Source organism: Capsella rubella, unplaced genomic scaffold (assembly GCF_000375325.1).
Source record: "Capsella rubella cultivar Monte Gargano unplaced genomic scaffold, Caprub1_0 scaffold_1, whole genome shotgun sequence".
NCBI lineage: Eukaryota > Viridiplantae > Streptophyta > Magnoliopsida > Brassicales > Brassicaceae > Capsella > Capsella rubella.
The window spans coordinates 10,475,754-10,498,664 of record NW_006238923.1 but is presented as its reverse complement, the minus strand read 5'-3'; the positions used below and the strand labels follow the sequence as shown (position 1 = coordinate 10,498,664).

General features: G+C 37.0%; 4 protein-coding genes across 4 annotated transcripts; 1 reads left to right on the top strand and 3 right to left on the bottom strand.

Annotated features, from left to right (window-relative positions):
• Positions 1-84: 84 nt before the first annotated feature.
• Positions 85-10,585, bottom strand: LOC17897287 (ABC transporter C family member 1). The gene is made up of 28 exons (XM_023790257.1): positions 10,352-10,585; positions 9,502-9,927; positions 9,225-9,403; positions 9,091-9,130; positions 8,821-8,977; positions 8,282-8,396; positions 8,113-8,193; positions 7,816-7,840; positions 7,613-7,669; positions 7,344-7,409; positions 6,906-6,980; positions 6,635-6,742; positions 6,223-6,357; positions 5,968-6,074; positions 5,778-5,871; positions 5,256-5,423; positions 5,004-5,144; positions 4,700-4,900; positions 4,444-4,542; positions 4,102-4,254; positions 3,530-3,912; positions 3,107-3,287; positions 2,578-2,901; positions 1,566-2,322; positions 1,326-1,447; positions 1,010-1,255; positions 487-904; positions 85-406 (listed from the first exon to the last, which is right to left on the bottom strand). Exons 2-28 carry the CDS (start codon positions 9,829-9,831, stop codon positions 309-311), a joined length of 4,860 nt encoding a protein of 1,619 aa, XP_023646025.1. The 5' UTR covers positions 9,832-9,927; positions 10,352-10,585; the 3' UTR covers positions 85-308.
• A 2,517-nt stretch (positions 10,586-13,102) lies between these two features.
• LOC17898164 (photosystem I reaction center subunit psaK, chloroplastic) lies at positions 13,103-13,989 on the bottom strand. The gene is made up of 3 exons (XM_006303360.2): positions 13,821-13,989; positions 13,539-13,616; positions 13,103-13,459 (listed from the first exon to the last, which is right to left on the bottom strand). Exons 1-3 carry the CDS (start codon positions 13,902-13,904, stop codon positions 13,232-13,234), a joined length of 390 nt encoding a protein of 129 aa, XP_006303422.1. The 5' UTR covers positions 13,905-13,989; the 3' UTR covers positions 13,103-13,231.
• A 1,708-nt stretch (positions 13,990-15,697) lies between these two features.
• On the top strand, positions 15,698-17,496 carry LOC17897140 (phospholipase A1-Igamma1, chloroplastic). The gene has a single exon (XM_006304763.2). The coding sequence runs from the start codon at positions 15,757-15,759 to the stop codon at positions 17,344-17,346; it is 1,590 nt and encodes a 529-aa protein (XP_006304825.1). The 5' UTR covers positions 15,698-15,756; the 3' UTR covers positions 17,347-17,496.
• A 198-nt stretch (positions 17,497-17,694) lies between these two features.
• LOC17899858 (CSC1-like protein ERD4) lies at positions 17,695-21,159 on the bottom strand. The gene is made up of 6 exons (XM_006306817.2): positions 20,555-21,159; positions 20,005-20,165; positions 19,631-19,906; positions 18,719-19,548; positions 18,376-18,631; positions 17,695-18,281 (listed from the first exon to the last, which is right to left on the bottom strand). The coding sequence occupies exons 1-6, from the start codon at positions 20,823-20,825 to the stop codon at positions 17,898-17,900; spliced, it is 2,178 nt and encodes a 725-aa protein (XP_006306879.1). The 5' UTR covers positions 20,826-21,159; the 3' UTR covers positions 17,695-17,897.
• Between the last annotated feature and the right edge of the window lie 1,752 nt (positions 21,160-22,911).

Here is a 22,911-nt window from a genome sequence, read left to right as displayed (position 1 = left end):
GATTTGTATATAACTTTTGTGGAAAATGTCAATGACAAAATATGGTCCTGAATTGAGAAACTCTGTCAAATGGTTGTCCACGAGTTCAAAGTTCAAACCATGTTTTTTTTAGTTTACTCTAAAGATGAATTCCAATTGTGTCTATCATCCAATCCTCGGGTAAAAGGTAAACCCAACACTCTTCATTCAGCCTTACTATAGTTACACCACAATAAAATGGGCATTTTGTTCCGTGTATCCAAAGCAACACAAGTAAAATGTTCATCAAAATGGGACTTTTAGGTCAAGTAATGTAAGCTGTTAGTCGTTTACATCTCGACGTTGTCCCAGTCAAAGGATTTCCCTTCTAAATTGTAATCTGGGTGTTGCATTCGGTTCTTGGCCAATCTGCTCATCACCGCAAGCCCTGAAAGTATATTACACATTATTATTAGACCAAGAAACTTAGACATTTCGTATCAGCAAGATCTTGAGAATAACGTTTACCTTCGACCATCTTGTAAAGAGATGGCCACCACCGCTCTCTAGAGATGTCATTTTGGTTAAGAGATTCGTCAATCTCTTTATCATGCTTCCCTTCAAGAACACTGCGTAGAGTGACGACGGCGTCTTTTGTTCTCTTCAAAATACTGTTATCGTCTTCTATTTCAAGGCTTTGAAGGTCGTTGTGAGATGAAGTGAGGCTCACAGCCAAAGCAAACTGAGCAGCTGCAGCCCAACGAGAAGAAGCTTGCCATTTCTTCTGACCTTCTAAAGGTTGTGATGATTCATCTCTTGTACGCTTGTTCTCAAGTACTATACTACGTAAGTACTCAGCATTGGCAGTTCCTGTACTTTGAACCATCTTCGAGAAAGAACTTTCTCCATTTGAAAGAAGATTTTCTGGTGTACTGAATTCCTGAACCTAAGGCGTTTACATGTATATTAGTTCAAGACATTATGCAGAAGCCAGATCTCAAAAGTGAGTTTGATTAATGCAAATAGTGTAGGAAGATGAAGTTGTGCGTACTTTTCCAGAATCAAGGACGAGAACTTTGTCACAGTCGATGATGGTATTGAGACGATGAGCGATGATTAACATCGTGCATGACTTAAATTCTTCTCGGATTGTCTTTTGGATGAGTACATCAGTTCTAACGTCAACAGCAGCAGTTGCTTCATCAAGAACAAGTATCTTAGATCTTCGTAACAATGCACGTGCAAGACTTAACAACTGTCTCTGTCCAACACTGAAATTCTCTCCTGCCTCAGATACCTGATCAAACATACCGAGTTATTACTGAACACAAGAGACTTTCTAAAGAGAAAATGTTTAACTGAAGTACCTCAGCATCAAGACCAAGAGGATTTCTGCGGATAGTTTCCTTCAAGTGTGCCCTCTCAAGCGATTCCCAAAGATCGGCATCATTGTGTTCACTAAATGGGTCAAGATTGAATCTCACAGTACCTATAAAAAAATGATACTATCGGTATTATTTTGACTTTTAAGAAAGATAAACATAAGAAGCAAAAGTTTTTTAAATAAGGAATACCAGACGCAATGGGAGACGCAATGGGAGACGTACCTGAGAAAAGAACTGGCGCTTGTGGTATAATTCCGAGCACTTTACGTAGGTCCATCAGTCCAAATCTGCCAATGTCACATTCATCGATCAAGATCCTTCCTTTTTCCAGCTCCACAATCCGGAATAAGGCATTCAAGAGGCTTGATTTCCCAGCGCCTGTCCTTCCAACAATTCCCACCTTATCCATTGGAGAAATCAAGAATGAAACCCCATGAAGAACAGGAGGTAACTCAGGGCGGTAACGAAGAACAACATCCTCAAATTTTATGGATCCAGATGATGGCCATCCGGGAGGTGGCCGATTGTTTTCAATGACCAATGGAGCCTCTGATGGTATCTCAATATAATTTCCAACACGCTCAACCGAGTTTAAACTATTCTCAGCTAGACTGGCAAGTCTCAGTACAGCTGTTAAGGAGCTGGTGATACTTAGAGCATAACTGAGAAGTAAACCCATCGTAGATGCAAATGCTTGTTGGTTCTCTGCCCTTCCATTCTGCATGACAGCTAATGATGCAGTCAACCAAACCATGAGACCTCCCAAAACTTCCAAACGGATTCCCAGCCACCGATTTGCAGCCATGTTTACAAGTGTGAATCTGATGTTATTATCCATTGACCTTCCATTAATTTCAGCCATCCTATCATATGCTTTATAAGCACGGATACTAGAGAGTCCATTCAATGCCTCTCCAAATTGAGCATAAACTGGCGATCTTGTAGTGGAATCCATACGTTTAATTTCACGAGATGTGTTCTACAATAAGGAAAAAACAGGTTACCACACAACAGATACTGGATTTTTTTTGCTGACAGCTAAGATTAGAGGACTGATGTACCAAAGACGGGAAAACTTTAATAATCATGAAAACTCTAAGTCTAATGTGAAAAATGCAGAGTATAACAGAAGACTAAACACTATCTGTGTTCCTTTTGGTCTCAGTTTTTGATGTCTCAATCTGTATTCTCCTAAATATTTATGAATTGAGAAAGAGTCTAAAAGGTATGTTACCTGGTAATACAGATAAGCTCCATAGAACACGATCAACAGTGGCATGATGGCCCACAAGGACAGAGTACTGACAATGCCAATCAAGATAACAGTTGAAAGAAGCTGTGCAATTGAACCCATAAACATGTTTACAAAGACTGCCACAGTTCGATCAATATCACCCATATCTTTTGCAAATCGATTGATTATCCGTCCTAATGGATTAGTTTGAAAGAAGACCATTGGAGCCCTTAAAATGGAACCAAGCATAGCATCATGCATCTTTTTAGCTGCATATAGACTGGACATAATCAACCAATATGAATTGATCAATGTCACAGAGACCTGAAAAAAACAAAAAGAGACAATCTTAGCACAAAGATCTCTGTAACCCTTTCTTCTCCATTTTTTTTTCCCAATACTTTGGCGGAGAAGAAACATGGTGTGTTTTTTCTTAACTGATCTGCCTTTAATGTTCAGTAAATATATTGTTATGCGATCATGAGTCTGTAAGTTAACGACTCAAACAATTACGAAATGCAACTCCTACCTGCCCAAAAGAAAGAAGCGCATAGACAATATTATAGAATAGGGGTCCATGAGTCTTTGGAGTTCCTGCATCAGTCCACTCACTCAACCAAGTACTGCTTGAAACCCGGAATACTTGAGTCAAGACGTAGCATATAAGGAGCATCATCACTACCCATGCACCTCCAAGTGCATTCTGGTACCTGGAACACCTCACTACTCATTAATATGACCTTTAAATACTAAGCTTAGCAAGGAAACATGACTAGGAGGTGTCAAACAATGTATGTCCATTTTACAGAAAAAAGACACCACAGATAAATTGGCATATTGCTGAAACAAAAAGTATGCGTCGTATTTACAGATATTTGCACTATTGGTAGAACAGAAAAGGAGTACCCCAATAACACAAAAAGAAAGAGCAAAAGTCGAAAGGCCAACTTACCTCTCCAGGACTTTCCAACTCACAACTCCAGTTTCACGTTCTTCTCGCTTGACAAGCACAGAGTTTCCTTCTTTGGATTTCTTTGTCTCGCCTCCATCCTTCTGGAGATTATTGGTGTTTCCATTTTCAACTGGTTTTACAGACGTTTGATCTGCTTCCGCTTCTCCATTTTCTTCTGAATATTCTTCAACCTTCCCTGCATTTTCCATTAACCTCTGGAACAATGGGCCACTATTGCACAATTCTTCATATGTTCCTTCCTCTTTTATTGTTCCCTCATGGACAAGAAGAATTTTATCCACTTGTGATAGGAAGTGGAGCTGGTTTGTAACAAGTACTCTCGTTTTCTGTCCTAGTTCTCTTTTTATGCATTTTTCAAAAACCTATACATAACAGCCAGTTTCGAATATCAGGTGACAACGGTTGCTTAAAAGCAGTTATATTGGAGAGATCTGTGGCAAACACGAAGAATATCCATGCAGATTGGAACAAAACGTAATAGAATTCAAGATTTGCAAGATTGAAAGATAACAAAGTATCGTTGTATCTGAAAGAGCATATGGCTAGTTTACCTGCTGACCAACATGCGCATCAAGGGCACTCAATGGGTCATCTAAGATGCACACATCGGAATTTGAGTAAACGGCCCTGGCCATAGAAACCCTCTGCTTTTGTCCCCCACTGATGTTAACACCCCTTTCTCCAATCTCCGTGAGATCACCACCCTATCAATCAAGAGAAAGAATAGGAAATAAACTTAGATACCTGAGAACTAGAAGAGAGAAGCCATGCTATCAAAGGATCTGATGCAATTCAGTTTTTTTCGATTTACATCGCACCAACAAATTTCATGGTTCGTTTCACCAAAGGAAAATTTCGATGCACATGGCAAAGGAATTCTCCACAAAACTTACGGGAAGTAACTCAAGGTCATGCGTCAGTGCTGTCACATCAATCACCCTTTCATATTTCTCTTGGTCAAAAGGAGCCCCAAACAATATATTGTCACGTACCTACGGAATGTAGATTACAATGATCAGCTCAAAATCACATATATTATTATATACAACACATATAATACCATACAAAATTTGTATCATGCCAAGAGGAGAATTTGACGTTTTCACAGTGAGAACCGTACTATAAACACAGCAGCATATATGAACTTACTGTTGCGTTAAAGATCCATGAAACTTGTGGAACATAAGCGACTGATCCTCTAAGAGAAACTGTAGCATCAGATCTTGCAGGAAGTTCCCCAAGCATAGCAGATATCAGGGAGGTTTTTCCTTCTCCTGTACTGCCAACCACCGCAACTAGGCTGCCAAGAGGTATGTCCAAGTTGATGTTTGACAAGGTTGGCCTATCCGCCTGCACATGTATATTTCTAGCTCACGTTTTGTACTTCAATGACAATATGTAATAACGGAAACTAGAAGACATAAGAACATGGGATAAAATAGACAAAGAAGACCTTTGAATCCCAGGAGAAGTATCCATTTCTTATTGAGATAGCTGGCTGTCCAGGTTCAATGGGAGGATTTGGTAAGAGAACTCTCTCTTCCGTCGATAGTACCTCCTCCAAACGGTTCAAGGATACATTAGCATTTACCATCTACAAAAGTAAAGCTTGGTCAGCAACTGCAAAAATATATTATGACAATGATATCGCATTATGAATACTGGACATGAATACATGATTCAAGAAATATTTTTAAAAAATCACCTGAGTTATAATGTTCGGAAGCATAAATAAAGGAAAACGAAGCACAGAAAATAGAGAAAGTGACGTAAACGCTCTTGCAGGTGTCAGATCTCCTCCAAGCAATGAGAAGACACCAAATGAAACAACAGTCACGAAGACAGGAATGCTGTTTAGTATGAACATATTGAACTGCAGAACAAATAGAAAGACCACAAATGAGTCAGAAATTTACCAGGAAAGGAAAAAATTGAAATACATTAATGCAATGTATGTTAACGCATGCTGCTACACATGGCCGCAACAATTGAAACAATGTTTCGCTGAACTACAAAAGTAGAGAAAATGCCCTAAACACATCTTGATTCGTGATGGATACCATTCTCAAATAGTCAAAGTTAATTAGACGAGCAGTTTGGATTTGTCTTTATATACAACCATACTGTTAGGAGAGCGACAAGTATATGACCAAGACAACTATTCACACTATGCATCCAATCTATAGAAGTAATTAATATTTATTAGTCATTGCGCTTAAAGCCATACCGCTGACAGGAGTTGTGCTTTTCTGAACCAAGATAATTCGTCATCACGTACAGTTTGAACCTTGGACTGGAAACTGTTTTCCCAAGCATAACACCTACAGTATATTGGTTTAGTTGGTTAAAACATTGCCTCAAACATCCAACTATGCAAAAAAAGAAACATCAGGTTCCAGTGATCCAAAGTATCGTACTTCACTGTATCCATTGCGGCTAAAACCTCATTCATTAGGCCTATTCTCTTGTCAGTACGCTGCAACCCTTCTTTTGTTAACTTTTGTGTTTTGCTTATAATAACAGTCTGGTTCAAAAATAAAAATGAATCATAGTCATTGATCTGAAAAATAATTGAGGTGCTGAGGAGAGAAGCAGAGATAATTGGGAAACAAATAAGAAATAAGCACCCATTAAATTAACAATATAATGAGTAATTATAAAGATATAAGAACCTGTATAGGGAACATAAGAACTAGAAACAATGCACCGATGATCGAGGCAACACCCAATTGTTGGTAGAGGAGAACCAGCGCTACAATTATACGAAATGGTGCTGACCACATGGTATGAAGTGATTGGCAGATTTGCTGTCACAAACAGGAGAAAATTTAGGAATAAGAACAGCTATCACCTAGGTAAACACTTCGATTGCAAGCCAAAGCTTAGGTAAAAGCATTGTCTTAGATTCCTTGATCTTATAATTAGCTTTCAGATTCATTCCACAACTTACAAGAACAGGATTATTTTGGTAAATTGCATATGAAACTCATATTTTGAGGTAGATATACAACTATGCCGTAAAAACTAATATTAAAAAACAGACAAAGCTAAGGAGGGAAAAGGCAACAAAGATAATTAATATACCTGCAGCGACTCAGCATCAGTCGTCATTAAGTTTGTTATTTTTCCTGTTTGAAACTTCTTACGGCCCTCATTAGTTAGCCTCAATGATTTTCGGAACACAGCAGCAATCTATTAAGGGAGGAAGTCATCAGGAAATAAGCAATCTAAAAGCATCTGTTATAGTTTTCAACAAACAAATCAGTAGAAGTTTTGAATGAAAACGTGAGAAGCATAGCAACAACAAAAAAAAAATGAAGTAACAAAAGATAAATGATATGAAACTTCATCTTACCAGTGCAGACCTTAGCCGGTAACCAACACGCATCACATTTTGGAAATATTGAGCTTCACATAGAACCCCTAATACCTGAAATTGTCAACATTCAACATTAAGCGCTTAAGGCGTCTCTTTGTCAAAGTCTCACCCTGACTATCAAACAAAACCCCTTAAAAATGCAAAATTATTATTAAAAAAAAATACAAAAACTACCAACTCTCGGATCAGACAGAGATTATACCCAGCTTTAAAAAGAAAAACTGGTGCTACAAGTCGTAGAATCTATTGTAGATCAATATTACCAGGAAGTACTAGCAAAAGAGAAATGAGGCCACGGAAAGAAGAGATTTGTTTCATATCCCTCCAACAAAGATTGAGAATGCATAGATATATCCTTTGAAGTCCATGCAAGAGATAAAAAAAAAAGGGAAGAAAAGGTAATTTGTTGCATACCACTCCAACAAAGATTGAGATTGCGTAGATGTAACCTATCCATGCTGGTTCATTAAGTTGCATTGACTGCAAAAAAAATTAAGACCACATTAAGAGATATCGTCAGAATGTAATATCCAAAGGATGATATGAATGTGAATCTACCAAGAGCGTTTAAATAGCCAGTAGAGATATGTATCCATCTGAGCGATCCATGTGAATGGCCCAATTACACAGCATTTTGTAGCACAATGTGCACTGGGAAAAAAAGAAATTAGAAAGGAACAAACCTTTAGGAGCTCATTAAGTAGAAGAGGCCCCACGAATTGTGAACAGTCATTCCCTATCTAAAATACAATGTAGATTAAAGGGTCAAAATACACATAATGTAGGACATATAAGACCTTCAAAGCCATCACTATATCAAATTGACAAAGAAAAAGACTGTTGCGAAATAATGTTTAATAAACACAAGAAAGAGAAACAAAAGTACCTTCCAGAACCCACCCCACCAAAACCTACAAAACGCATAAACAGGTTTCCATAAGACAAACAGTTCATAAGGATGAGATATATTTAGCATATTACGACCAGAAAAGTAACACATTTATTATCCAAGTCGACATGCATTAAACTATTACGGCCATAAGAGGTTTTTCAGTCTCTAGTTGTTCATGCACAAACTATTACGGCCAAATGCTTCCCTTTAAAATTACATATACTGACAAAGCCCAAATACTCATATCATATTTTCCAAAGAGCACATGACTGCAAAGATGTTTCTCCTTACCTTCCCCCAAGGCTGCTATTCAGTGCTCTCAAGAGCCATGGTTTGGGCTTTTCTAGTTCCTTATCCCAGGACATCTGGAAGCTAAAAAAAGGAGATGAAATTTTATCACACAACATGCCAGTCATAGACATTATTATAACAATTATTATTTATCAGAAAAAAAAAATACCTCCTCATGAGAGTTTCAGTTTTATCCCAAGTGTCCAGATGCCATACATCCTTCTCCGTGAGAGGCCGTTTTGATCCCAAAGTCATCAACGGATTCAACCATGAAAAGAAGATTCCTATGGGGTAAAAATAGATTGGTAAGGTACATAATAGTCAAAGTTCAACAAATTTTGAAGGATCTACAATACAAGATGTTGGGGTTTAGTCAAAGAGATGATCACTAACTTCGGTCTCACAGTCACATTTCAGTTTCCTAAGTTCATTTCTATGGAGAATGGAAGAAGTAAAAAGAAACTGAAAAGACTATAGACAACTCGCTGTTTAGGTGAAAACACTTATAAAGACCAGATACCAACTATTCGCACTCCATAAGAAATATACTGATTCAGGGAAATATTTAACCTCAGAAGAAATTCCAACCTAGATAGATAGTAAGTGCAGAAAAGTGATCAGAGATGCTGTGGTGATTCTCACAATAAAATAGATGCATATACATAACCAAACTTAAAAGATGGGAATGGGAAATGTAGAGTGACATACTGTCAAATAGATTCGCATGCCTCTCAGGACATATATTTTCTCCTCCAGGAAGCTCTTCATACTCGTCATCCTCTGAATTTTCAGTCCGCACTGGTGTGTAACCAGGATAGGGATCCAAATTAGGGAAATACACAAACAAGAGAATTCCAAATGCAACCTGGATCCAAAAGCCACCCTCAACGTCATTATCAAAAGACAAGTGTATCCTCTATAGTCTGATTTAGACACAGCTAAAGAGCAGTTTGCAAAAAAGAGTCCAAATGTGCAAACCTGAACTGCCACCTCGCTTATGTAAAGATACAGTTTAAAACTGCAGAAAGAAAAAACATGAAACATGTAAGTTAATCCTGCCAGACCAGGGCAACGAATTTTCCATAAACCACATAGAGTGCAAATTTACCAACCTGTCATAGTACTCCTTGACTGAGAGAACAAGATTTAACAACACCATGTCTCCCACAAGAGCGTAAATGACAGCAAATCTGACATACCAACGGAGTTCATGGATATATGTTTTAGTTTCCACAACAGTCATAACCAATGCAGAACCCCAAGCAAAAGCCTCAAGGACCAACATGAACGCCTGTAAAAGAAAGCACAAAACAACAGCATCTTTCAGGCAAAACAGAAAAAAAAAAAGCAAAGCATAGGAGCAGGAAAAGCAAGTGACTACACACACACCTCATACGGAGGGAAGCCAGCACCATCCAAATCCAAGACTGAGACCCTCATGACCAATCTAAACAAAGGCTCAGCAGTACCATAAGCAGCGAAAAGAGCCAGGAAATAGTTATACCATTTAGACCTCAAGGAGAACTTGACAACTTTGTGATCCTTGTAAATGAGCCATAAGCGATAAAGACACAGGATCAACAGAACCAGATGAGAGATGCCAAGCACAAAAGAGTCAATAGCACAAGGCGTGTATGCACCAAATGCATAATCCACTGTCTTTGTCCACACACCATTCGGCACGGGCTTGCAATACCAATCCAACGGCTCAAACCCCATCTTCTTCCTCAATACACAAAAACACAAAATCCCCTGCTTTTGAAGTTTATCCCCTCAAAACACTACACATCACAAGTAACTTAACAATCCTCCAATCTGCAATCAAAAGAATACAGAAATCAATAAATATGTGGTAACGAACTCAATGGAAACCAAATTACTATTATCGAGAAAAAAAAGTTGGGAAAAAGGCTTTATGTCATATAAGTGGAGGAGATAAGACTTTTATCCCAAAAGAAGGAAGAACAGAGACAAGCACCAACCACAAGTCAACAGTAAAAAAGGCATAGATTCTCATAAAACTCAGGACAGAAAACTAAAAACAAAAACAAATAATCATCAAATAGAAGATGATAACTCGCAAGTTTCTCTTCTATCCCCAGAAGAAGAAAAAACAAAATCTACAAAAGTCGTGAGATGGCTCTCTCTCTATCAATGAACAGTAATCGATTCGTTAGAAACTTCTTCGCCGCTGTACCGATCAAACGTAAAGCAAATAAGGAGAAAAAAACACAAAAACCTCGAGAGTGAAATCTCGCCGCCGGAGATTCGGATAATAATCAGGAAGACGTAAACGGAAGAATCTTTTATGAGCTCATTTCTGGCCGGAGAAAATGTGACTCTCTCTCTTTGGCAGCTTCTGAAAGAGAGAGATGAGATTTATAGGGACGATGGAAATGGGTGCGTCACTGCTTACAATTATAAGAAGAAGAAGGAGAAGAGAGAGATCCATACATATTTGGAGATTTAAGCCCCAAAAAGTCAAAAAAGTTTCATAAGTAAAACAATCACCTTTTCTCTTCTTTCTTTTTATAATTTTCTTACACACAGGGAAATAAAAAAAAATCAAATGGGATGATGAATTAGGTAAATAACTAATAAAAAAAAGTCTATATTAGGCAAAATAACTTTAAAGTTTGTTATTTGATTTACAAAATATGTTTAAATAATAATTATTATATTTCTGTTGTATACATTTATGATTTAATCCAATTTTTAGTATATTTCTGGAAAGGATAAAAAAGGTAATGATTATATCTTAAACTTTAATTAGAAATTATAAGTATTTAATATGACTAAGACTAACCAAACAAAATGCACTGAAAATCTAGGTGTGATGTAAAGTGATAATAATAATTTTGTTGATGGTCCAAGTTTACAATTTTTTTACAAATGATATTGAATATATATATTCGAAATCCAACGAACATTATTGGTTCAAATCATTTTAACGATTACTAGTATGTTTCGTAATATTTACTTAGCTAGCTATCACATAAAAGAAACAAATAGTGTATATAGACTTTTCCTAATCCATAAGATAATAAAACTATTAAAAAATAGCAAGTCAGTACCCAAAAAAAAAGATGAAAGCACGACTTCTCTGTGTAGGTCACACAAGTAATTTAGACCACCAAATTTCAACTCACTGTCCAAATGTTTTCCAGGATAGGGTCACACGAAAATTCAAAAGAAGTGTACGTAAACTTTTGTAAGAAAATTCAAAAAACATTCGGATTCAAGAAACAATCATCATTCAACTCGCAATATGCATTATTGGCTCATTGGCTCATTGGACTAGCAGTGGAGAAATAAAAGGTCATCAAAGGTAGGTGTAACATTTTTATAATTTCAACCAAATGGTCCACGAACAGAAGATGATGACGCAATGAATGAGAGAACAGAGAAGGATCCGAGATATTAATATGTAAACGACACTTACACTTACACTTATTACACTAGTGTATCTCTTTTATTTTTTTATCATCTTGGCTTTCTCTTTTTGGCAATGCCTGGCCTGCTTTCGATTTGAATACCCCAAACTCAAGACAAATTTTGTCTTTTTCCCCATTAATTTTTATAACCATTAAATTACAAACAGAAACTAAAGTAACATTTGTCGAACTCAACTGATCAGTTCAAGTTTCAGTTTATATAGCACAGTTTTGACTTTTGAAACTTCTCATCTTCTTTCAGTTTTAAAATTTATTTACTAAGTGGCCAAAAGTTTTTAATTCCTCATTGTGAGATCATAGAAACGCCTCTTGACGCTAGCTAGATCCGACTATGACTCCCAAGTGTTTTTGCACATGCACTATATTAACTAACATACCTGAATTAAAATTCTATGAAATAGTACTCGATACAATACACTACATCGATCGAGTACAATGAACTCTTTTCCAAAAAAATTATTAGATATTTGTTTCAAACTCGAATAAATTGGCAGGAAAGGTCCGACTAATTCAAGTTCAACAATATAAGCAGAATTTTTTGTATACACTAAAGATCAAACAGGAAACTGTGAATTAAAAGACTTCATACTTTTAGTTTTAAGATCCAATAACAATGTATGTATTACCACGCATGTATGTTGTCTTTGGCATGTTTCTTATATATGGAAATTTTTGTTGCTTCTCTACGACATGAGAAACTGAGAGAAGTTTACTTCAAAGATACATACAAATTTATGGGCCTAGCTAACCTTAATTCTTATTGGCTCTATCTCGTATTCTAGGCTACAATATTCCCGTGAAGTTAGATGTGAAAACCAACCAAGTATAAAATAAAGTAGTAGTAGTTGATGAATGTTAAATTGTAACTAATCCAAATATCATAAAATCATCATCTAAGTAAAGTGGCCTTCAAATGTACTCCATCACAGGCGACCTAAGAATAACATTGTCATTCTATATATAAAATTTATATATCTACTTAATTAATTGAATGGTGTATATAATCTATTTAGCTAACTCACAAGTCGTTGATTACTTTATATAACTCCATGAGTCAGCTTGACGACTCGTTTTAACATACGAGTCTAAAACTATAGCTTTCAACTCTTTATAAAGTCAACATAAACTGAGTAATCTTCCAAGTTAACGAGACTCATTTTGACATTATCTACTATTAAGTATGTTGTTTATATCTTCGAATATGGAGCCCAAGTTGAGCACTAGAGTAAACCAATAATGGAGGACACATAAGAAAGTAATAGTTATGTCTGACCATGTTTATTTTCCTAATACCGAAACAACTATGTATCATTAACATCAGTACCCAAGTTCCAACTATAACATAATGCATATTTAGATCAAAAGACTTTTAAAAACTAAAGTGAACTCTATCACAATCTATCAAACTTTTTGGAAGATTATCTCCAGACTCCATCATCAATTATTATCTGATATGACAAAACTAATCAAACATGGATATGATCAACAAGCCTAACAAAAACACATCTATTTGAGAGAATGAAATGCGAGCTAAAAATGTTATAAACATAAAGACTTGCAACTTTCATTAGATCTCCCTCCTCCCTCTTGTCCATCATGAGAACATTGTTATAAAAATCTACACATTTTACATATTCAAATAAAAAAGAGAGCTTCAAACAAATTTAAATAGCACCGATGTTCTTGAGGCCGAGGACAACTCCAACGCCGATGATATGACCAACGGTACCACAAGCCAATGTGTCGGCCAGCGTGAACCCGGCTGGGTCACCAGTTTGTAGACCAGAGTCACGTGCCTCTAGCCTAAGTCCAGCTGTCGCCTTCCTATTGGCTGATGGCGCTAGTCCGAATCTCCCCGCGAACAGCATCAGCGTTGTCGATGTTACCATGATCTAATCAACGTAATTAAATCATTGCTTAAACCTTAATTAGTGTCAATTTAAATTTGTTCTATCTCTTTAATTTAGTTACCAGATTCGTTGATGAACCAATGAAGTCACACTTGGCACCCAAAGCTCCCGTTCCCTTGCGTCTCATGGACTGAACAGCCTAGGAGAATTATTAAAAAAATATTTCATATAATGAACTTCAGTATTTAATTGCATTGTGATATAAGATTTCAAATCCGTTACTTTTTAGTCTATAACATATCAAATTCCAAGAAATAATTGACCCCAAGAAATTAAAGAACATCAAGTGACACTTTTCATTATCTTAAACAGGATCTTAAATCAAGAAAAGTTGAAAACTAACCAGGCCTTGAACAGGGGCTGCAGAGATCTTGGTGGCACGAAGACCATTGAACTGTGGCAATGTAGTCATCACAGTGCTCGCCATTTTTCTTAGTTGAATCTAAAAAACTCTTTTTTTATGTTTTCTTGTACTATCAGATTTCTTGTATTTTCGCAGTTTTGTTCTTCTTACAGACTTTAAAATGATTTAGCCAAGAATCATCGTGTGGCTTTGGTGATCACAGAAATGGATTCTGTTTAGGTTACTTCTTGCTGACTCGTCGAGTGTCTATTGGCGGATTTTAACTCTGGATAAGGCTGTCTCATCATCTTCTTCAGAACCTTTCTCATATGGGCTTTCATTCAGGCCCATTTATACTCGCTAAATCTCAGCACAAATACTTGAACTTAAAATACCATTTTTTGTGGACTTCAAGAGAGTATGGTTAACGAAAACGTCATTTGAACTTAAAATACCATATCTTGTGGACTTCAAGAGAGTATGGTTTAAAGAAAACATAAATTACATTTGGAAACAATCGAATCATACATACATATATGGTGTTATAATATTCTCAACCACTCTACACATGACTATAGGAAAGCTAGTATCTAGTACTGTAGGGCTTAGTAGTAGTACTCTTGTAATTGTGACAAGATACGAAGGGTAAGACTGAGAATAGGAAGATGTCTTATCAAAACTATCATTGACATGCAGAGGAACTTGCCGTGAAGAACACTTTCGAGTTTGGTCAATTTTGTGAATTACGTTTTTCAAACCAACCGTACACATCCATGAACTATATACTTGGTCAATCCGTTCCTTTCTGGTACATTAATATCAACTTGACATTCTTATCCACAATAATCATCAAACTTATTCAACCGTACTTCAAGTCCACTTCGATCTCATGTTATTTTAAATGCAAGTTCCAAATTATATGTCTAAAGACTCTAAACTAAACAAAAAAACACCCTAAAATTGAGTCGTTTTTATCCGATGACACTATGAGTATGACTGGTATGCCAAAAAAAAATGAATAATTGATGACAAATCAAAGTAATCTAGATAGAATTTATGTAAAAATAACTATACAAATTTTAAAAGCTAAATTTATTAGATTGATTACGTCTAACTTTATTATATAGTTATATCTTCAACATGATATATTATATAGCAGGTTCAACTTCTAAAAAGCTAGCATAATCATAACAATTGATATACGATTCATCCTTTTCGGAAAGATTAAATTCTCACCGAATTTTAAATTGAATCAACAAGTCATGATCATCCCGGTTGGTCTGAAACGTACGTCAAACTACGTACATTTAATAACAATTATTTCTTGATATTCATAGAATATACGTGGACCCGTTTATTACGAAAAAATTTGAAGTTATATGACCTAACACAAAAGCCGACACAGTAGACTCTTCTAAGTTCTAAGATTTGATTTATATTCCTAACAAGTAATCATATTGTGTTGTAGCAGCCGTAGTTGTTTAGTCCTTAAGCTGCCAAAGAATAAATCATAAAAAAAACTAACACCATGGCGTATTATTATTACTTTGACCAACTAGATCATTTTTTAGAAAATGAGATGTGTTTTGACTTTAATTAAACCTTTTCAACAGAGGAAATTTAGATTATGATATCGATCTGGTTAGTTTACCTGAACCGGGATTCTGATTCAATTAGCGACAACCAACCACTTCGCTTACTCACACATATAAAACTAAACCGAACAATGTAGCTAAACCGGGTCAACCATTTATTCTTCTTCTTCGCATGTGAGTATCTTCCCAGAAGTAACATATATGCGCGTGTGATTGTATTCTTCGTATATATATAAATAACTCATAGATATCGTTTCTTAAGCACATCGAACACATCACAACTTTAATCATAATCATTACCTGAAATACATATTATCGTATCCTACTGATAAACTCAGAAAATGGAGAACGCATTGGTCAAAACACCATTGAGAAAGCTAAGAAGAAGAAGAACAAAACGGGTCTGGAGATTGAAGCTGAAGCTGAAGCTGGCATGGAAGTCTATCAAGATCCGTGTCAAGTCACATCTTCCGGCTTTCTTGGCCAACAAGAAACACTTCTTACACATTAAATCACGAAAGGAAGAACAGGATCTGTCTCAAGTGGCCCGGAGGATCTGCAAAATCTCCAACGACTCGACTAAATCGCTGGCGTTTTTGCTTCAGCTTCCTAAATACTCTGCCGCGGATTTCCTGGACCGTGGTGATCTGATGACTCCAGCTGCCTCTCCAAGGGAGAACATATCCAAAATGTGGCGTGAGCTTCACGGTAGCAACAATTGGGTGAATCTTCTCGATCCTCTGCATCCTTGGCTGAGGAGAGAAGTCACCAAATATGGAGAATTTGTTGAATCCGTCTACGATTCACTCGACTTTGATCCTTTGTCCGAGTTCTGCGGAAGCTCTAGGTACAATAGGAACAAACTCTTCGAAGAGCTTGGTTTAACCAAACATGGTTACAAGGTAACCAAATTCATCTACGCGATGTCTCATGTCGATGTTCCTCAGTGGTTCTTGAGCTCATCTGTGGGAGAGACATGGAGCAAAGATTCGAACTGGATGGGGTTTGTAGCTGTGAGTGGAGACAGAGAGTCGTTGAGGATCGGTCGGAGAGACATTGTTGTGGCGTGGCGTGGAACCGTGACTCCCACGGAATGGGTCATGGATCTTAGAACGAGTAAAGAGCCGTTCGATTGCAAGGAACAACATGGGAAGAACGTGGTCAAGGTCCAAAGTGGATTTTTTAGTATCTATACCTCAAAAAGCGAACTCACACGGTACAATAAAGAGAGCGCATCTGAGCAGACGATGGAGGAAGTGAAGCGGCTAGTGAAGTTTTTTAAGGGTAGAGGCGAAGAGGTGAGCCTAACCGTGACTGGCCATAGCCTTGGAGGTGCGTTGGCGCTTATGAATGCTTATGAGGCGGCTAGAGATGTTCCAGAGTTATCTGGTAACGTTTCAGTATTCTCGTTTGGTGCGCCAAGAGTAGGTAACTTGGCATTCAAAGAAAGGCTTAACAGTTTAGGTGTCAAGGTGTTGCGTGTGGTGAACAAGCAAGACATTGTCCCTAAGCTTCCTGGTATCGTGTTCAACAAGGTTCTAAACAAACTTAACCCGATAACTTCAAGGTTCAATTGGGTCTACAGGCACGTTGGAACACAGCTAAAGCTCGATGTATTCAGTTCGCCTTACGTAAAACAGGATTCGGACTTAGGGAGGTCTCATAACCTCGAGGTATATCTCCATGTTTTGGATGGCTTCCACAGCAAGAAATCAGGGTTTAGGGTGAACGCGAGGAGAGACGTTGCTTCTGTGAACAAGAGCACAGATATGTTGTTGGAGCATCTAAGAATACCTGAGTGTTGGTACCAAGTGGCACATAAGGGTCTGATCCTCAACAAGCAGACTGGCCGGTGGGTGAAGCCGGTCCGTGCGCCAGAAGACATTCCATCTCCCTTATCGACCGGACCAAAACCGATTTATAGCTTATGAGAAATTAATCAGTTTCCATTCCATTCATTCATTCGTTTCTTGAATTGTTTTTCTTGCGAATTTTGATTAGAACAGTTCTAGTCGATCAACATAGATCAAGTTGTGACAATAACGTATATATGTTTGAAGCTATATTAAATACATGTTTGCACCAGCTAAAGAAGACAGAACGTGTGTCAGTGTGACAGATAAGAAATATTAAACCTTACAGATATGTTAAAGTTTCTAAACTAACAAACAAATTAACCCAATAGAAGTTGCGGAATTTTCAAAAACAAATGCTAAATTGATGTTGTCTTGTTGATCTTATGAACCAACCAGATTCGATCCTTTTTTAAAAAAATAATAGAAAGTAGAAGAATGATAATGATTGACAAATCAAGTTGATGTTTAAAAGTAGCTAACAAAGTTACAAGTTACAACAACCCAAGAACACATACAATGAAGAATCCTAAGCAAACCCTAAAAAATTCACACACATAACAATAAAGAGCTTCTAAAAAAAACCAACAAAACAAATCTGTGAGATAATTTGGGACTGGTTTCAAATTTTAAGCGGCTGATATTGCATTGAAGTCTTGATAACGAGACATCGCACCTTTGAATTCGTGTTCTTCTGCTTTGTGAGTGCTCAAGCTATGTGGAATGTATGCTCTGAATATCTCGTCGAGGTCCGGACTCTGCTTTAGCTCACGGCAAGCCACCTCGAGAGCTGTGTGTTCGAACGCTCCGTAAAACTTCTGGCGGCAAACATAACCGAAGATGAGAGAAGTGATGATGAGAGGGATCACGAGGGCCGTGTAGAAGAATGTCTTGGCTCCTAAGTAGCCAAACATTAATACTTGGAATAGAAACAAAGCTGCTAGTATACGCTGGTGAATATGCGGCCACATTCTTCCATAGCTCTCGTACGATGGAACATACACTTTCAACGCCTGTCATACCCCGAAATAAAACCGTTCAAGATCACATTATTAATCTGTTTAAACCTAAGTTTTTATGGGTATAGTATTAGGGAGAAAGTCTGACCTGATTCCTAAGGACAAGCCAGCCTAAACTGAAGTAGGTGATACCGAATACGAGGATGAGAGGAGCGATTACGGAATAGCAGAACGTGATTGTGAGGATGAGCATGTCTCCTGGAACCCTAGTCTGATAGCTCAAGTCTCCCGGGTACCAAGCTTCTTTCACCTCTGCTTCGGTTTTGCATAGATACTTCTTTTTAAGATGAAAGATTATCAAAGGTATGATCCGAGACAGCTCAAGACCATAACCGATAAAAAACCTGAAATTAAAAAATTTAACAGCATAAGATTTAGAGAACAAGCGAACAATGTATATACTATTTAAGTCAAGAGGAGCAAAAACTCACTTGAGAGCAACGTAGGTCAAGAAGAAAGTCGCACTCTTAGGGAGGCTAGTAGCCAAAAGGTTAATGACCATGTCGAGTTTAGGATTTTTCGCGATATCCTTCACTGTGTTAAACAAAGTCCCTGCGAGGGTAACACCGAGGAAGACATTAAAGACCGAAAAGTAAAAGTACTTCCCCGAAGCAGCCCTGATAACATGACTCTGCGACGGAATCCCCTCGGATTTGGAGAGAAACAAGAGAAGCTTAGGCAACATCGCCAAGAAAACAATGAGCGCAATCTGAGGAAGGAAAGACTCCAGAATGGTTCTTATGAAGGCTATGTCCACAACCGGCTTTATGAACGGAATAATCTTCTGAAGATTCTTGAGAGTGGTGATTGCAGAGACAAACGCGATTGGGACCATGTAAAACAGAATGGTCAGCGCAACAACGAAGTAAATGACGTATTGCCGGAGTATTCTACTGAAGAGCTTGATATTGAGATTCTGCCATATGAGCTGGCGAGGCTCGGGAGCTTCGGTCACAGTCCATTTATCAACCATCTGGCAATGCAAAGACTGGGCAGCTGATGCTGCAGCAACCCGGGTGGTGAAGAAAACCACTGCTGCGGTTTGCTGCTTCTCAGCAAGAACTGCTTTCTGCTCTGTTTCTAGTTTGGCTACAGACTCGTTGATAAGCTCAGTGTAATACTCAATGCTGTCTACTTTTTTACCAACTAGCCCACACATGCCGGTTTTATTTGTAGGTCGGTTATTAGTCGCTGCAGATATCGCCTCTGCACGCGCAAGCTTCTTCTTGTAACCTTCCAATTTTTCCCATATCTTATTAACCTACAAATCAACAAAGAGCATAAGATTTTAAACAAATTAACAATATGATGCATAAAATTGTTAGTGCAGAACCAGAAGATACCTTGCTGTTTTCTGTCATGACTAGCGATCTGTAGAACGTCTCGGGGTATATTTCTCTGAAATAAGAATCAATGAACTCTTTCTGTGTCTGTCCATCTGGTGGAGAAGGCATATCCCTAACAAGAATAGCGAATTGCTCGGGTTTTACATCAGCAGACATCAGAGCTTGAGCTCTCAATGTAGAGACATGCTTATACGCTTTCCACAAGAAGAAATATGTGACCAAAGATACCCAGTAAACAGCTCCTAGGAACGCCCACAGCCTCGGACTTTTTTTCTGTCCAAATGATAGGACACACATTTTTACTTATCAAAACCACGATATATGAAATGGAATCAAAAGGCATAATGGAGTCTTTTGTTGTGTTAACTTACTGTGATGTTAGCCATTGATAGATTATCAAGCTGGCTAAAAGTTCCTTTGCTTGTGGTATCTGTCCCGTTCTTTACACGGGTCTTTATATTGTGGTCTGTTGCGGCTATAGGGAGTAGAGTCGGTAAAAGAAGAAGACCGGAACAAGCAAATATCCCAAGAACTGCGTCAAACAAAAAGCCAATTTCAAGACATCAGAAACAACATATCCAGAAGAAAAACTTTTCAAGCTCAAGCAAAAACCAGAGCTAGAAGAGGCAAAATTTATGTCAACTGGTTCTAATTTCAATCCCCAAGGTCAACATTTACAAAAAAAAACATAGCATAGATAACAAAATCGTCTGAACCAGAAAAATACAAACAAACAAGATAATCTTCATTTTGGAAAAAAATTTCCCCAATTGTCCCTAAAGACTGAAACTTTATTGGGTAAGATCTCAAACCCAAATCAAAACCGACAGAAATTAGCAGAATTCAACCAAACCCATAAATAGGAACCACTCTAAGAACAAACTAAAGTTGCCCAGAGAGAGAGAGAGAGAGAGATCGAACCAGTGCTCAAGAAGACAAAGTGTACGGCAGTATCGACACCAGATACGTTGACAATATCTTGTTCAGAAGAAGTGAAAGCTTCACGCATCCAAGCAAAAGGGTTACGAGTCAAGGAGGTGCCTTCCCATGGTTCCAACCCTTTAATGATCCGATTCGGGTAGTAAATCGAAACATTTCCGGATTTGCGAGAAAGCCATGTGAAGAGAAGCATGAGAACGACGAAGATAACTGCAGATGTCCCTAAGGACACGAGAAAAGATCCAAATTCCATCTGGGTTTTGCCAGATGAAGAAGCTCTCTGTTTCTTTTTTCTTCTCTCTAAATCCTCTCAAGTTTTGTAAAGTAGCAGTTTTTGAAAATGCTTAGAACAAAAAGAAGGAAAAAAAGTAACCGTTTTTAGAGAAAGAGAGAGGAAGTGAGTATCTTGGTGTTGTTGTTCTTGCTTCTTCTGGTAATTTTACAGGTGAGAGAGGACAGGCTTTTTCTCTTTTGTCCTCTTTCTTGATGTATACACAGAAAATGAAAAAGCAAAGAAGATATTTTCTAGGGTATTTTCTAGTAATTGTTTACTCTTAATATTTGTGGGTTTGTGAGTTTGTGTTGTGTAGTAATGGAGGAATCAAAAACTGTGATTAGATTAAATGGAGGGAGAAGGAGAGGTGTGAGAAGAGAGTGAAGAGCGTGTTTAAGTGAGAAGGCCGACAGGTGTCGATGATAGAGACACCAAAGGAGGTGGATTGTAATGTGTAACCCTACTTCAGGGACGTCTCTTTTACCCTATTTGTTCCTTTTTTTAACTTTTCTTTTTCTTCTTTATATGATGATATTAATTTTTCTCTTTTTGTACTTTTGAAGTTTCTATTCCTTTCTATTTTCTAGTCTTGTTTTATTTTTCAACTTGTAGTCTTGTTTTGAAAACTTTTTTACTTGTAAAAAGTAAAATCACCGGTTATTACACTTACTCGCTGTGTTACTCACTTACTGTGACATGTTTTACATATCCTTAAATAGTTTGTTTTACATTTAGTTTGTACAATTTAAAGGTTATAGGGTGACATCGGTCACATGGCAATCTTTTTGTATGAAAACATCATTTTCAAAAAGAAATCAAACTATATATTTTTCTAAGAAATCAAATCGTTTTACGTATATAACGTATTTTTTTATTAGGAATTTCAATGGAAATGTATATATAATTTCAATCAAAATTTTAAAATAAAAGAAATGAACAAGTTTAGATGTCTATATTTAAATCTAAAGAAAAGAAAAAAAAGATCTAAAGAAAATTAGAAGAAATGAAAAGAAAAAATTGGGAAGAAATATGTAATAGCTAGTAAGTGTGAGGTGTTTTTAACTTTTTATGTCATATTTGGCTGAATTGGAAATAAGAAAAAATTCTTCAATGTTTTACAAGACAAAAAAAAAAACATATATCATTATTTAACAATTATAAACACATATGTCAAATTGATGAGAAACTTTGATTCAGTACTTGCCAGCTTTCGGATTCTGTTTAGATCTGATCGTTTTTGAAAGTTTCTAGTTAAACGTTTAGAAACACTTTAATCGTCATCGTCGCATCCGGAGGTGTGTTCGAGATTCTATGTATTTCTATAAACGTTTTTTGTTTTCCGTGTTATGAGATCCTGCTATTAGATAATAATGGCCATATAGGTTGAGTATGACTAAAAGACAGAAAATAAAATGTTTAAAAAAAATTCTCTACTATTTATCAGTTCCACAAAAAAAAACTATTCAGAAACAAGAAAAACAAAAATCTTCATCTTCCTTTGGTTTTGTTGAATACTTGTGGAATATCCTCTAATATATGTTTCTCCAATGTAAGAATCCTCTCTGTTCTCATTTTTACTCCAAACATTGAACGATTATGCATGTGAGCTTTATATTCTAAACACATACCATCACAGCTTATGTGTGTGTATCATCTACGTAATAAATTTGTCTAGTACGTGTGCACGATAAATACGAGAGAGGGTGACTACAACAACAAAAAAAAACAAAAAAAAAACCGTAGATGCAGTTTGAAAAAGTTTCGAAGTAACAGATAAAAACTCGATCGTTAAGACTTCCACGACATAGTTGAAAGATAAGAGTTAAAGTGACTGACAACGATCTCGTTCAAATAATCAATAACTATGACTACGTGACGAGAGGGGAGTCGTCTTTAATTTTGTTCTGCCATGGGAGTTTAAAAATTTTGAGACAACTAAGCTTTTTCTTTTTCTATATTTGTTCATTGTTGTGTGTGCAAAGAAAATTATTGTTTTGTTTGTGTTATATACATATCTATACATGCATGACCAGTAGCTAGCTAGTATCATCATCAATACGGGTCC